This window comes from Sorex fumeus, unplaced genomic scaffold (genome assembly GCF_029834395.1).
Source record: "Sorex fumeus unplaced genomic scaffold, SorFum_2.1 ptg000003l, whole genome shotgun sequence".
Classification (NCBI taxonomy): domain Eukaryota; kingdom Metazoa; phylum Chordata; class Mammalia; order Eulipotyphla; family Soricidae; genus Sorex; species Sorex fumeus.
Genome location: NW_026606060.1, coordinates 31,758,992 through 31,773,201, shown reverse-complemented (window position 1 = coordinate 31,773,201; position 14,210 = coordinate 31,758,992). Strand labels below are relative to the sequence as shown.

General features: G+C 36.6%; 1 protein-coding gene across 1 annotated transcript in view; it reads right to left on the bottom strand.

Moving 5' to 3' along the window:
- LRRIQ1 (leucine rich repeats and IQ motif containing 1) overlaps positions 1-13,906 on the bottom strand; it is a 246,312-nt gene extending 232,406 nt beyond the window's left edge. Inside the window, exons 1-6 of the mRNA XM_056116978.1 lie at positions 13,829-13,906; positions 11,439-11,580; positions 9,472-9,583; positions 6,413-6,504; positions 4,545-4,662; positions 3,387-3,610 (exon numbers count right to left, since the gene is read on the bottom strand). Of these exons, the coding sequence (XP_055972953.1) occupies positions 3,387-3,610; positions 4,545-4,662; positions 6,413-6,504; positions 9,472-9,583; positions 11,439-11,580; positions 13,829-13,830 (690 nt within the window). The 5' untranslated portion in view covers positions 13,831-13,906. The remainder of the gene's footprint in view (positions 1-3,386; positions 3,611-4,544; positions 4,663-6,412; positions 6,505-9,471; positions 9,584-11,438; positions 11,581-13,828) is intronic.
- Between the last annotated feature and the right edge of the window lie 304 nt (positions 13,907-14,210).

Genomic DNA, 14,210 nt, shown 5'->3' with positions numbered 1-14,210 from the left:
ATTTATAAACACTAATATAAATGATGGGCTGGAGTGATAGCACAGTGGTAGGGCATTTGCCTTGCATGCTGCCAACATGGCCGACCCGAGTTCGATCCCTCTGTCCCTCTCGGAGAGCCTGGCAAACTACCAAGAGTATCTCGCCCGTACAGCAGAGCCTGGCAAGCTACCCATGATGTATTCGATATGCCAAACACAGGAACAACAAAGTCTCCAATGAGACGTTACTGGGCCCGCTTGAGCAAATCGAGGAACAGTGATTGTCTCTCTGGCTCCAAATATAAATGATACCCATCTATATTTCCATTTTGAGTATATAAACAACATAAAAATAAAAATAGCTACTTTTGAAAAAACTAGTAAGACTGATAAATCCTTCCATAGACACACACACACACACACACACACACACACACGCACACACACAAAAGAATTCAGATGAAAATGAAAGGGGAGAGGTTAAAAAAGGATTACAGGGGAGAAACAAAATGTCAAAGAGGTTATTAAGCCTAAACATCATCAGGTGACTCTCCGACCCCACCCCCCTAAAAAAAAAAAAGATAGTTCATTAAAAATTCTAATGCCACAAAACTGGAGAACCTAGAAATAGATGATTTTTTTCTGGGGCTTGGGTATTAGGCCACACATAACTGTACTGAGGGCTTAGTTCTGGATCTGTGCTCAAATCCTGTCCTCAAGTCTGTGCTCAAGATCACTTTTGGAAGGGATCAAGAGTTCATATGAAGTGTCAAGGATTAAAACAGGATAGGCCACAGGCAAGACAAGCATCACAACCCCTGTGCTATCTCTTTGGCCCCAAAAATGAATACATTTTCAGAATCATATAACCTACCAAGACTCAACTGGAAGCAAATAGAAAACCTAACCTATTAATTACTAGTATGGAAATTCAAACAACAATCAAAATATCTCCAAAATCAAAAGTTCCTTTCAGAGGAACTCACTAACTTCTTTAAAGATAAAAAAGTGACAATCAATTTTTCTAAAACTCTTCCAGACATTTTAAGAAGCATAAATTCTTTCTAGTACTTTATATGAGGGCCCGATACCAAAAGCAGAGACACTAAATGAAAATTACAGACCACTATCCCTAATGAACACAAATACAAAATTCTTCAACAAAATCTTAGGGAACCAAGTTCAACAGTCTATCTAATGGGTAATATGCCATGATTAAACAAAATTTATCCCAGTGGTGCAAGAATGGTTCAATACATGCCAATCAATTAATGTGTCATGCCATTCAAATATCAAGAAAAACAAAAATCATATCATGATATAAATATATTCAGGGGAAATATTTGGCGAGATCATATTGTGAAATAAAAATGTAAATAAAATAAAGCTAAAATTTTGTCGTTTATATAAGAGAAAGCTATGATTAGACAAGGCCTTAAAACACTCTAATTACTTTTTAATTAATTTTTACATATAATCTGAAAATGTGATTTACTAAACCAGAATGGCTAGAATATCTAGGAACTAAGTGTGCACATATTCAAGTTCTCTTTAAGAGAGACACAAAACTAGAGGCCCTGTGAGGGTGGTGTCTGGAGCTATGCAGCTAGATGCCAGCAGAACCAGTTCTCAAGCTCAGATTTCCAAAGGACTGGAACCCAGGTGGGCCATGCCACTAAGAGCCAACTTTCAAGGACTTGTGTAATCTTCCCCTATCCAGTATAGCCAGTGGAGGTAGCATCCAGAGTCACACCATGAGTTATTCTCCCTCTCCATATCCCGTAGCACTGTAGCACTATTGTCCCATTGTTTATCGATTTGCTCAAGCGGGCACCAGTGCTGCCTCCATTGTGAGACTTGTTATTGTTTTTGGCATGTTGAATATGCCACAGGGAGCTTGCCAGACTTTGACATGTGGGTAGGATACTCTTAGTAGCTTGCTGGGCTCTCCAAGAGGAATGGAGCAATCGAACCTGGATTGGCCACATGCAAGGCAAACACCCTACCTGCTGTGCTATTGCTCCAGCCTGTAAGAACCATAAATTAGCCTCTTAGGTGGAACTTTCACTAGGACAGCCCGATCACCAAAAACACATTAGGCCAATAATTTATTAGCCCCACCTCAATTAATATTACATCAGAAACACAACAGTAACAGTGAGTGTGAAAGTCTAAACCTCACAGGTCAGTGGCAAAACAATGCAGAAGCACACCAAGCTCAGTTAGTGAAGAAATTAGCCCAGAAGACCCAACCAGTAATGGTGTGCTAGACAACCTCTCTGATCAGAAATTTAGAAGGGAGTTACGGAGAATGCATAGGGAGCAAAAAGAAACAATGGAACTCACCTCAAATAAAGTACAAGAGGATTTGAGAGCATAACTGTGGAAAATGCAAACAAAATTACAAGCAGAAATGACAGATCTGAAAAACCTGGTAGGTGAATTGAAAAACTCAGTGGGCGGGCTCAGCAACAGAGTAACAGCTTCTGAGGACAGAATCAGTGAGCTCCAAGATGAGGTGCAGAGACTCTCCAGACAACAGAAAAAAACGGAAAAGAGCCTCAAATGAACCAACAGATGTCAAAATGGGATAAAAACCTATAACAATAATCTTTCAACATCAATGGGCTAACCGAACCAATTAAAAGACACAGAGTGGCAGGATAGATCAGAAAATTGAATCCAACATTCTGCTGCCTGTAAGAAACACAACTGAACAGTCAGAGCAAACACATATTCAGAGTCAAAGGCTGGAAAACAATTCTACAGGTAAATAACTCCCTTAAAAAAGCTGGGGAGGCCATTCTGATATCCAACCACATTGGCTTCAGATTGAGGAAGGTCAAAAGAGACAGTAAAGGTCATTTCCTAATAATCAAGTGATCTGTACATCAGGAAGAACTTACACTCCTTAACGTATACACCTAATGAGGGACCAGAAAATACTAAAAACGATTTATAGACTTCAAGAAAGTCATAGATAGCAATACAATACTAGTGGAAGATTTCAACACTGCTTTATCACCTCTCAATAGATCAACCAGACTCAAGCTTAGCAAGGACATACTTTATCTGAGGAAAGAAATGGAAGAAAGGTGCTTAGTAGATAGGTAGGTAGATAGATAGATAGATAGATAGATAGATAGATAGATAGATAAAATAATTAGTGGTAAATATCAGTCTTCCTGTGATAATTTTAGAAACTTCATAAAAAATTAGGGTACCCATGATTCAAAGATGTAACTAAATTTTAGATTTCAGTAAAAACAAATCAGGTACTCCATATTAAAGACTATTTATCTAATCAATTGCTTCTAGTATCAGATATAAAAACCATAAAGCAATCTTATCTATACCATACACCCAAGTTTACTCATACTTCAGAAGTAAAAATAAAAACACATTACCTTATAAATATCTTCTAACTTCTTCTTTTCAGTTTCAAACTGTCTCATCCAGGAATATCTCTTTTCTTCTTCTTCTTGAAACTGTCTTTTTTCTTTTTCACTCTGTATTTTGAGAATTTCTTGCTTTTGGTCTTCCAGTTCTTTCTGCTTATCTTGCCAAGCCTCAAAAGACTGCCTACATTTTTCTTCCACTTCATAGTACCCAAAATTTATATCAAGATCATCTGCATTCATGAGGTAAAAATATTATATATAATATAAAATCTTTCAAACATGATTCAGCATAAAATATAAAAATTAATTGATGGGGCACTGGCATCACACCCAGTAGTACTCAGGACTTTTTCTTGGGTTTGTGCTCAGGAATCTTTCCTGATTGTACTTAGGGGATTATATGCAATACAGGATTGTATTACATACACAATCAGAACCAGATTGTATGCATGGCAAGTTATTAACCTCTGTAGTACCTAGTCTCTAAAGTAGCATAAAAGTGAAGAAATAATTCTAACAGATTTTCAAAACAAAAGTGCTTAAATACAAAAAGAAGAGTTTTGAGTAACATGGTAAACCTAATGCACTCAATAAATTACTTAATTTATCTTAAACTATCAGCACTTGATACAAAAATATATGTATGTGCAGGTGAGTTTGAAGTTAAATAACACTCAGGCGATAATAAAGTCAAGGATGAATATAATTATTACAGTCAGCAATGTGGAAACAAATTAAATAATTTCAATCAACTTAATTATGTCTATAAGGCATTTTTTGTCTTTGTGAAAACAAGGACAACTTCAAAAATTTGCAATTAGTTACACAAAGGCAGGATAATTTTTAAATATTGTGATTATTGTGCTAACTGACAAAAAAGAACTAGATAGTACAGGGAACACTATCCTTTGCTTCCTTTGCATGTGGTTGACTCTGGTTTGATCACTAGTATCACATATGGTACCCCAGACACTAAGAGAGATCATTCCTGAGCATAGAGATGGGAATGGCCTCTGAGCATCACTGGGTGTGGCAGCAACTCCACCACCTCCCTCTTCCCAAAAATAAAAAGACAAATGTCAAAAGGAAAGAAACATTATTTTTTAATAATAAATGCAAGTAACATAAAAATAATCAAAATTAGGATTCAACAGTCTGGTCCACCTGGAAAAGTATGTTCATCCATAGGTAACTCATGAGTACAAGACTCTAAGACAGAATCAGGATGATCACAATGGGTATTACTTCTCACAAATTCTTCTTTTTCTATTTCAGCTAATATCTAAGAGATTAAAAGAGTAATAATTAAAGAAAATCAAAATAGAAAATAATGTTGGCTTTTTAACAACATATGAACATATATCTAGAACTTTACTTCAAGCCCCTCAAATACAATTTAGTGAATAACTAATCTTAATACACTGAATAAGGGACTGGAGCAATAGCACAGCAGGAAGGGCATTTGCCTTGCATGCTACGGACCTGGGTCTGATTCCCAGCATCCCTTATGGTCCCCTGAACACCACCAGGAGTAATTCCTGAGTGCATGAGCCAGGAGTAACTGCTGTGCATTGCCAGGTGTGTGACCCAAAAACAAAAAAAAATAATAATACACTGAATAAATATGTTTTACAATGCAGACTGGATTTACAATGCAGGGCTGGAGCGATAGCACAGCGGTAGGGCACTTGCCTTACACGCAGCCAACATGGCTGACCCGAGTTTGATTCCTCCACCCCTCTCGGAGAGCCCGGCAAGCTACCGAGAGTATCTTGCCCACATGGAGGAGCCTGGCAAGCCACCCGTAATGTATTCGATATGCCAAACACAGTAACAACAAAATCTCCAATGGAGATGTTACTGGGCCCGCTCGAGCAAATCGATGAACAATGGGAGGGCCTTTACCTTACCTTACAATGCAGGCTATGTTATACCATCCTAATGTGTTACAAAATTCCAATACTTCTCTTATTGATCTATAGTATTCAATAAAAGTGACAATGATCAAATGTATCTAAAAATATTTCCCTCTAAATATGTTCTTTCCTGTTTTACTTATGATGATTGCTGACACTTTGCTAACACATGTATTAAATATATAATGATTATCTATTTCAACCTGAATTACGCATATCAAAATATTAAGCAATATTTACACTTAGACATTCACCATACATTAGGTAGAAGAAAACATGGAATCTTTTTTAAAGTGAAGTAATAGTACAATAACTCAAAATTAATATTGCACTTTTGAGTATGAACAAAAGAGAAAATATGAAACATACACTTAAGTACCCTTTACATTATGATAAACAATTTAAGGACAAAAATAGATTTATGTAAGAGCAGTGAAATTTCAGCAAAATGAGAAGTAAAACAAGTCCATAATTTTAAACATGTAGACTAGATCTCTTAACTACATTTCTAAAGGATTTTAATCAAAAATACTAAGATCCTTTGGAGCTGGGTAGATAGAACAGAAGATTCTATCTCTCCAGGGAATTTGTCTTACACGTTACCAAGTCAGATTCAATCTTTAGCACCCCAGATGGTCCCCCAAACACCACCAGGAGTGATCTCTCAGCCAGGAGTAAACCATGAACACGACTAGTTGTAGCCTAACCCAACCTCTCGGAGGAAAGAGTTTGGGTCACATTAGGTTATGCTCATGACTCTGGGATTGCTATTGGTAGCACATGGAGTGGCAGAGATTGAAAGGTAAACACCTTAACAATTAAGACTTCAAACTTCATTTAAAAATCTTTTCTTGCGTGCTGCTTTGTATTGGGGGAAGTTGAGTCAAACAGCATTGCTGAGAGCTTAATTCTGGTTCTGTGCTCAGGAAATATCCCTTGTGTAGCTCAAGGAACCATATATTTTGCCAGAAATTGAACGTAGTAGGCTGAGTGCATGGAATTGTGACTTCAATATGAATTCTCCTGCCAAATTTAAAATTATCAGTGAATTATCATAAGCAGAGTTCAATTCGAACAGTAAACTGAAGTATTTGCAGTCAAAAGTTAAACACATACCTTCATTAATTGCATTGGATTCTCCTTATATTCAGTTGGTAATTCTATCCTTAAATGCATGTGATCATTAGAAATTGCCCCATAATTACAACCTAGAATGAGAAAAATATATATATCTATTTTAAGTATTAGAATAATACAAAAAATGTTAAAATCCCTGGGTTAATTTTTTGTAACCATTATCAGGCGGTATAAATGATGCTTCTTGCCCTCTGAGGATAATTGATAGACTGTACAAGGTTCTCCCAGGTCTCAGGATTTTGCAGGGACTCTACTTCTTAGTGTATAGGTGCCATACAAGTGGAAGACAACATAAGTCAGTTTTTGATTACGAGTTCCAAAAGGACACCCAGCCAACAATTAACATCAAATGCCAGTCATTTCAGTGAGCCATCTTGGTACTCCAATCCAGTAAAGTCTTAAAATAGCTTCAGTTTTAATCAACATTTGATAATAGAGACACAAAAAATTCAACCAAGAGCTGCCTTACTAAGAACAGTCTAACCACAGAAATGCAAAAGTTAACAAATTATTTTATTGGAGGGGGCACCTCTGGCCGACTGACATGGCAAAATAAGTAAGTTTAGAGTTTACTGCCTGTGTGCTCAGGAATCACACCTGGTGGGGCTTGGTGAATCATATGTGGTGCACAGAATCAAACCCAGGTTGGCAACATGGAAGGCATGCAGCTTTCCAGCTGGCATTCTCACTGGTCTCATAAATTATGATTTTAAACCACTGCGTTTGTTTTATAACTTTGGGGATTTTTTTTTTTTGGTTTTGTTTGTTTTTTTTTTTGGGTCATGCCCAGCGATGTTTAGAAGTTACTCATGACTCTGCGCTCAGGAATTACTCCTGGCAGTGTTTGGAGAACCATATGGGATGCCAGGGATTGAATAAGGGTCGGCAGCATGAAGGTAAATGCCCTATCTGATGTACTAAAACTCTGGCCCCACAACTTTGGAACAATAAGCAGAATATCTATCTGGAAACACATACACACACACACACACACAAACACACACACAAATACTATTCTCCTGAGCTTAATGTTTGGGCTTTTTTTTTTGTCATTCATCTTAGTAGGTGGCTGGAGCGATAGCACAGCGGGTAGGGCGTCTGCCTTGCACGCAGCCAACATGGCCGACCCGAGTTCGATTCCTCCACCCCTCTCGGAGAGCCCGGCAAGCTACCGAGAGTATTCGATATGCCAGACACAGTAACAACAAATTCTCCAATGGAGACGTTACTGGGCCCGCTCGAGCAAATCGATGATCAACGGGAGGGCCTTTACTTTTACTTTATCTTAGTAGGTAAAACATCTTCTAGTGTCCACAACTGTCTCTCAATATATTTATACTTATAAATACAATTAGATTCTTTCTCCTATGTTTATTATTTATGTAAGTCTTAAAATATTTGATCTTTCATAAATTGGCTATGTAATCTGGAGGATTTTTTTCTATTTTATAGATTTTCAAATTCAATTACAAATTATTACTAGTTCATAATAAAATTTAAGAAGATATTACTTCCAACCTTCTTTTTAGATTGTTAATAGAATCATAATATTTTTCACACAATTTTGATAATTTGAATTAGACCATCAAACATATTTGGTCACAAATATATGTGATATGGTTTCCTAAATCACTATAACAGCAGTTGTGAAATGGATGATATCATTTGTATGTGGTATTTAGAATAACTGTAGCACTGTAGCACTGTCCTCCCCTTGTTCATTGATTTGTTCGAGTGGGCACCAGTAACGTCTCCATTGTGAGAATTGTTGTTAATGTTTTTGGCATATCGAATACACCATGGGGAGCTTGCTAGGTTCTGACATGTGGGCGGGTACTCTCAGTAGCTTGCCAGGCTCTCTGAGAGGGACGGAGGAATCAAACCCGGGTTGGCCATGTGCAAGGCAAACACCCTACCTGCTGTGCTAATGCAACGATATAAAAGGGGGATACCTAGGCCACCCTTAACCCTAGAGTATGGGGGAGAAGGAAAGAAATAGATTGAAGGAGAAGGGGAGTTGGAATGGATAAGAAGCAATGGGACTAGGGATCAAGGAGATTCATGAACATTAATGGTCTTAAGGATTAACAGAGCTAAATATTCAAACCATGGAGTCAACCGCACGGAAATCATGAAACTAACTTTAATAACCAAACTTAAAAGTGCAAAGATGACCGGCTGGGGCTGGGGCTGGAAAGCACATAGGAGAGGGAACCTGGGAGATGTGGTGGAAGGGAGTTGACCCTGGTGGTGGGATTGGGGATGGAACACTATATTCAAACACCCAACTATGAATAACTTTGTATCACATGGTGCTATAATAAAACAAAATTTGGGGGGAAATAAGGGAAAAAAGTTTTGACATACATTTAATGCAATCAATTTCCCATAATTGTATTTATGTCAATAAATATTGTATGTCATTAAATGTTTAAAAATCATTTCCTTTAATGGGATTACAGTTTATAAAACATGGTCTTGTTGAACATTTTGTTGCTTCCACTTTTCATGATAAAGTACGCTACTATTAATTCTAGTCATACTTTTGATCATCTAGTTATTCTTAGAATAATACCAAGAAGTGAATTTTCTCTGTTGATGCAATAAAGATTATTAGGTTTATAATAAAATTTTGTATTTAACACTTCTAAAATATTCTCATGATTCATTATATTTAATATGAATTTTAAAATATGATTTTAATTAAACCCTTTCAAACAAAACTGCTACTAATTAGTGTTTACTGGAGATACAAAGAAGGCATTAAGGAAAATAAATGAACTAAATTGAGTGGCTCAAATGGAGGAATTCTGACACTGGTTGCTAGAGATTCTATAAAAGCCTTGAAAGTATAAAAACATAGTACAGAAACAGTTGTGAACCACATTACCTCAATAAAAGAGTTTACTTTATAGATTAGAAACACATGCATGCATACAACAAGAGACAGAAATTCTAAATTATAAACTATTTTCTAAGTTACACACTATTCTTTTTCTAAGAGGTACCATCTGCCAAATAGATGGAACTTTATTCACCTAAATCATCAGTATCTTCCAAATCCTGAAGAATGAGTTCTTCAGTGCTGTTACTTTTTTGGCTTATGGTGTTAATACAGTGAAGAATTGAGTCAGGTAATTCAATTAAATCCTAAAAATACAAGTGAAAGAAACTGAAAAGTTGTTTACTACCATTACTAACTGACAAAAATTATCTACTTTATTCTACATCAAAAGTTTGAAAAAATGTATTAATGACATAGAAATGGTTCCTTTAAAGTTCACAGTTCAAAGATATTTGGTTTTCATGTTCAGATGGTTAAAACATGTTTGCCTTACTTAAATAAGCTGTAAATAAAAATACACAATCACAAAAATTGATTTTTCTAAGAACTATTTATGTTCAATGTAATATCTACTAATTCAAGGGATAATTATTCTTAATGATATTTTTATTTTCCTTTGTTTATGTTTTCGGGCCATACTCAATGATACATAGAGCTTAATTCTCAATCTGCAATCAACGATCACTCCTGGTACCTCACTGACCACTTGGGATGCCATGGATCAAACCCAGGTAAGCTAAGTTCAAGGAAAGTACCGTACCCACTGCAGTTGGAAAATGATCTTTAAGTTTAATGCATTTTTTAGCTATATCCAGTTATTCCTAAGGGTTGCTCCAAAGATACCATATGGTGTGTGGTTAGCTCTATGTAAGACATGTGCCTTAAACCCTATGTTATTTCTCTGGTCCCTTCAGATTTTTTGTGGTTCTTTTTTTTTAATATTAGTTGACAAGATTTGAAAGAGCACAATAAATAATGTGGCCCAAATGATATTTTTCAAATGAAAATCTATAGTAGGGTAAAAAATGAAGAGAATAATGAAATGGAAATATAGCTAAATACATGCAAAAGAAACATGACAGATCATCAAGAAGACCATTCAACAAGTAACCATGGGACTGTTGGCTAGGGAAATATATGAAGGAAAATTTCAAATTGAATCTGTATTTCATAATGTGTATGAAAAGAAATTTCTATTCTATAAAATATTATGCTACAAAATGGGTCTTTTATACCCATTTTTGCAAGATAATTGTTGTGAAAGAATAAGTTCTATGAGTACTTAAAAATAGCGGAGAAATCGTAAAATGGAAAGGTGTTCAACATAATATTCCCACTGATGTAAAAATTTCACTCTGGGACCAGGGAGAGTATAAGGGTTGAGACCTATGTAGTGAACTCTGGTTCAATCCCCTGCATCACATGGTTCCTGGGTATCACTGAGTGCAGTCTTGCAGGTCCCTGAATACTGCTAAAGCCTCTTGGATAATCTGCAGTGTTGTAGATCCCTAGCAGCATCATTTCTTAGGCCCTCACATTAGACCACTGACAGGGGAGACGAGAATTGCAGGAGTAGTCACCAAACACCCTTAGAGAAGCGGTCCAACAAAAGCTGCCTAAATTCATGCCAACTTACTTTGTCCTCATGTCAAATGCCTGGCAGGCTGAGACCCCCCCTAGCCAAGATAAGCAGCCGTGCCCAGGCTCACAAGTCCATTGCTCCATTCCACCCTACACTACATAGACTTAGCCTCTGCACCGCTGTTTTTTCAATTTGGTCTAGTAAGAGATAACATTCTGTGTCTTTGCCATCTAAATTAAATAAACACATACCAAAATATATTGTGATCTTAAGGAGAAAATAAAATAGAAAAATATATAAGGCATACTGAGAAAAGTAGTATTTCCTCCAGAAAGGTACTAAAGCTAAAAGATTTAAATTTCTAACACTTACTAGGGCCAGAGGGATAGTATAGTGGGTAAGGTGCTTGCCTTCTAGGAGGCCAATTTGAGTTCTATTCTTCAGCACCCTATACAGTCCTGACATCTGTCAGGAGTAATCCCTGAGTGTAGAGCAAGTAATAAGACCTGAGAACTATCAAGTGGTGGTCCTCCACAACAACAAAAGAGAAAACGGGAAAAAAAAACCAAAACACTTACTGAATCACTGTCATTGCTCTGTGTTTCTGATTTTGAGTCACTATCAACATACTTTTCCAAGGAAGAAATACTGATTTTCTCCAATTCAGCTTCTATTTCTTCATTGATCTTTGCCTCTTCATCATCATTGTCACTCATCATCCTTGTAGTAAGAGAAAACAAAGGTTTGAAGGGGTCACTGAATAGCCAATAATGGATATGTTAATAAGTAAAGGGAGCAGGAACCTAGCTCAGAGATTCTGAATCCAAAGCTAGTCCTCCTCTTCATCTCCCTTGAAGTCCAATATATTTTCTAGCCCAATATTTGTCAAAATGCAGATAATCATTCATTAGTGACCCAAGGAATTAATTTGGTGGCTTTTCCTCAGCAAGTTTTAAGAGTATGCTGGAACAGGAAAAGTTGGACTAGAAAAGAAAAGTTAGACCTGAAAAGAAACTGTAATGTATTATGTGTACTAGAGATAAGAAATCTTCCAAAAGCCTTGTTTTATTACAATGTATATGCATATGTAAGTATGTATAAATTGCAATAAAAATGTTATCTTTATCAATCTGTTCTCACGTTGGTGGGTTTGGAAAAGTGTGAGAAATTCTGTAGCAGTCAACTATTATATAATTTTTATTATTTTATTATATTTTTAAAAATTTTTATTAGTGAAACACCATGAGGTACAGTTGTAAAGGTAAAGGTAAAGGCCCTCCCGTTGATCGTCGATTTGCTCGAGCGGGCCCAGTAACGTCTCCATTGGAGACTTTGTTGTTACTGTGTCTGGCATATCGAATACTCTCGGTAGCTTGCCGGGCTCTCCGAGAGGGGCAGAGGAATCGAACTCGGGTCGGCCATGTTGGCCGCGTGTAAGGCGAACGCCCTACCCGCTGTGCTGAGGTATAGTTGTAGACTTACAAATTTTTGTGCTTGGATTTCAATTATACAATGATCAAATACCCATCCCTCCACTACTGCCCATTTTCCACCACCACGGGTCCCAGTATCCCTCCCACCCCCATCCCCCAATCCCACCCTGCCTCTGTGGCAGGGCATTCCCCTTTGTTCTCTCTCTCCTTTTGGGTGTTGTGGTTTGCAAAAGAGGCACTGAGTGGCAATCATGTTTGGTCTATACACATGCTAGGGAAAAAGGGAGTTCAGATATTTAATTTTTTAGACTCGTTTACATTTTAATTATTTCAAGCCCTTCAGCTTTATACCCCTCTTCTGAGCATTCCTTCCTTTCTTCTCTTCTCCTCTCACCTTCTCTCCTCCCCTCTCACCTTGCTCTAATCTATCCCATGATTCTCTTCTTGCTTGCTTCTCTTTTTCCGTTCCTTTGTTTCTTTTTCTCACTCACTTAGGAATTAAATTTTTCAAATTCTGTTAGACACATTCACCACAGCTGCATGCTGCACTGGTTTAATACACTGAGTAGATGACACCCCCAAAATCCTCTTTGAATTTATATCTTGCTTAACAAAAAATTAATCCCTGTATTTTACGAGACTTTTTCCCTGACATCTCTTATTTATCTTAGTAGGAAAGAAGCCTTTTTGCATAATAGTGTGTAGTCTTTTATTTATGCTCTGACTCTGAGGATGTCTCACCTATTGAATTGTGCAACTATATTTTTAAATGGATACATTTACTGTAGTAACAATGGAAAGTTAGCCAAGATTAAATAGTAAAAATTGACAAGCGGTGTAGTTTCTAAGCAAAATTAGGTATCATCGCACATACATACACATACATTCTCTTTCTCTCTCTCTCTTTCTGTCTCTCTCTCTCCCTCCACAGAAAATTTCTGAAAGCACTTTATGAATTTTCCATTTTCATTTCATAACTTTGAACTCAAAGCTCATACATACTGTGAATATGAATTATTTTTATATTTTACGTACACAAGGCTATTCCTAAGTTCCTCATCTGAAGGAAAACAAAATAATTCAGAACCGATGCAAAATATACTACCCTATAAATAAATATAAAATTTGATTCAAATGCCTTGGTAGGTAGAAAATTAATTTCTTTTAAACCATCTATAAAACAGAGTGCCAGGTATACAAAATTTCATGAGAAAATGAAAGGAGAACACGATTAGAGCAGGGAAAAGCTATTTCCAAGGTATACCCCTCTCTGTTCACCTACTATTTAGACCAGTAGATGTTAGACCAGTAGATGCTAAGTCATAATGTAACGCAATTACATTAAATTTCCAGTTGTCATTTTTTTAAATCGTACAGAGAAATTAATTTGTATCTAATTTGAGGTTTAATTTTAACATTTCATTTTATACAACATATTCAAATATTACTTCAATGTAAAACCACCAATATTATTGGGAAAAACATGAATAATGTACTTTTTAATGACTTTAACATTATTAAATGTGAAAACTTACATTCATGTTTCATATACCGATTCATGGAAATCGAATACATATTTTACACCTCCAGCACATTCCAACTCGGACTAGTAGCGTTTCCACTGGCACTCAGCAATCACGTAACTCTAGTGGATTTTATACAGGGCAGTGCAGGAGGTCACAGCAAACGACTTCAAGTTGAATATTAGTCCGCGAATTTAGTTGAAGATGATCAAAGTAAATGGAAAATCGTCAGCAACTCCACCCTTCGACCTTTCAAACCACCTTACTTTGCAAAGATAGTGCAAAGCAAGGTAAGGAAATTTTTATTAAAAGGAAATAAAATTATGTAGGAGGAAAGCGGGCGATAGAAACCTATTCAGCAAACAAGTAGTCAGCTCGAACCATCGACAACGTC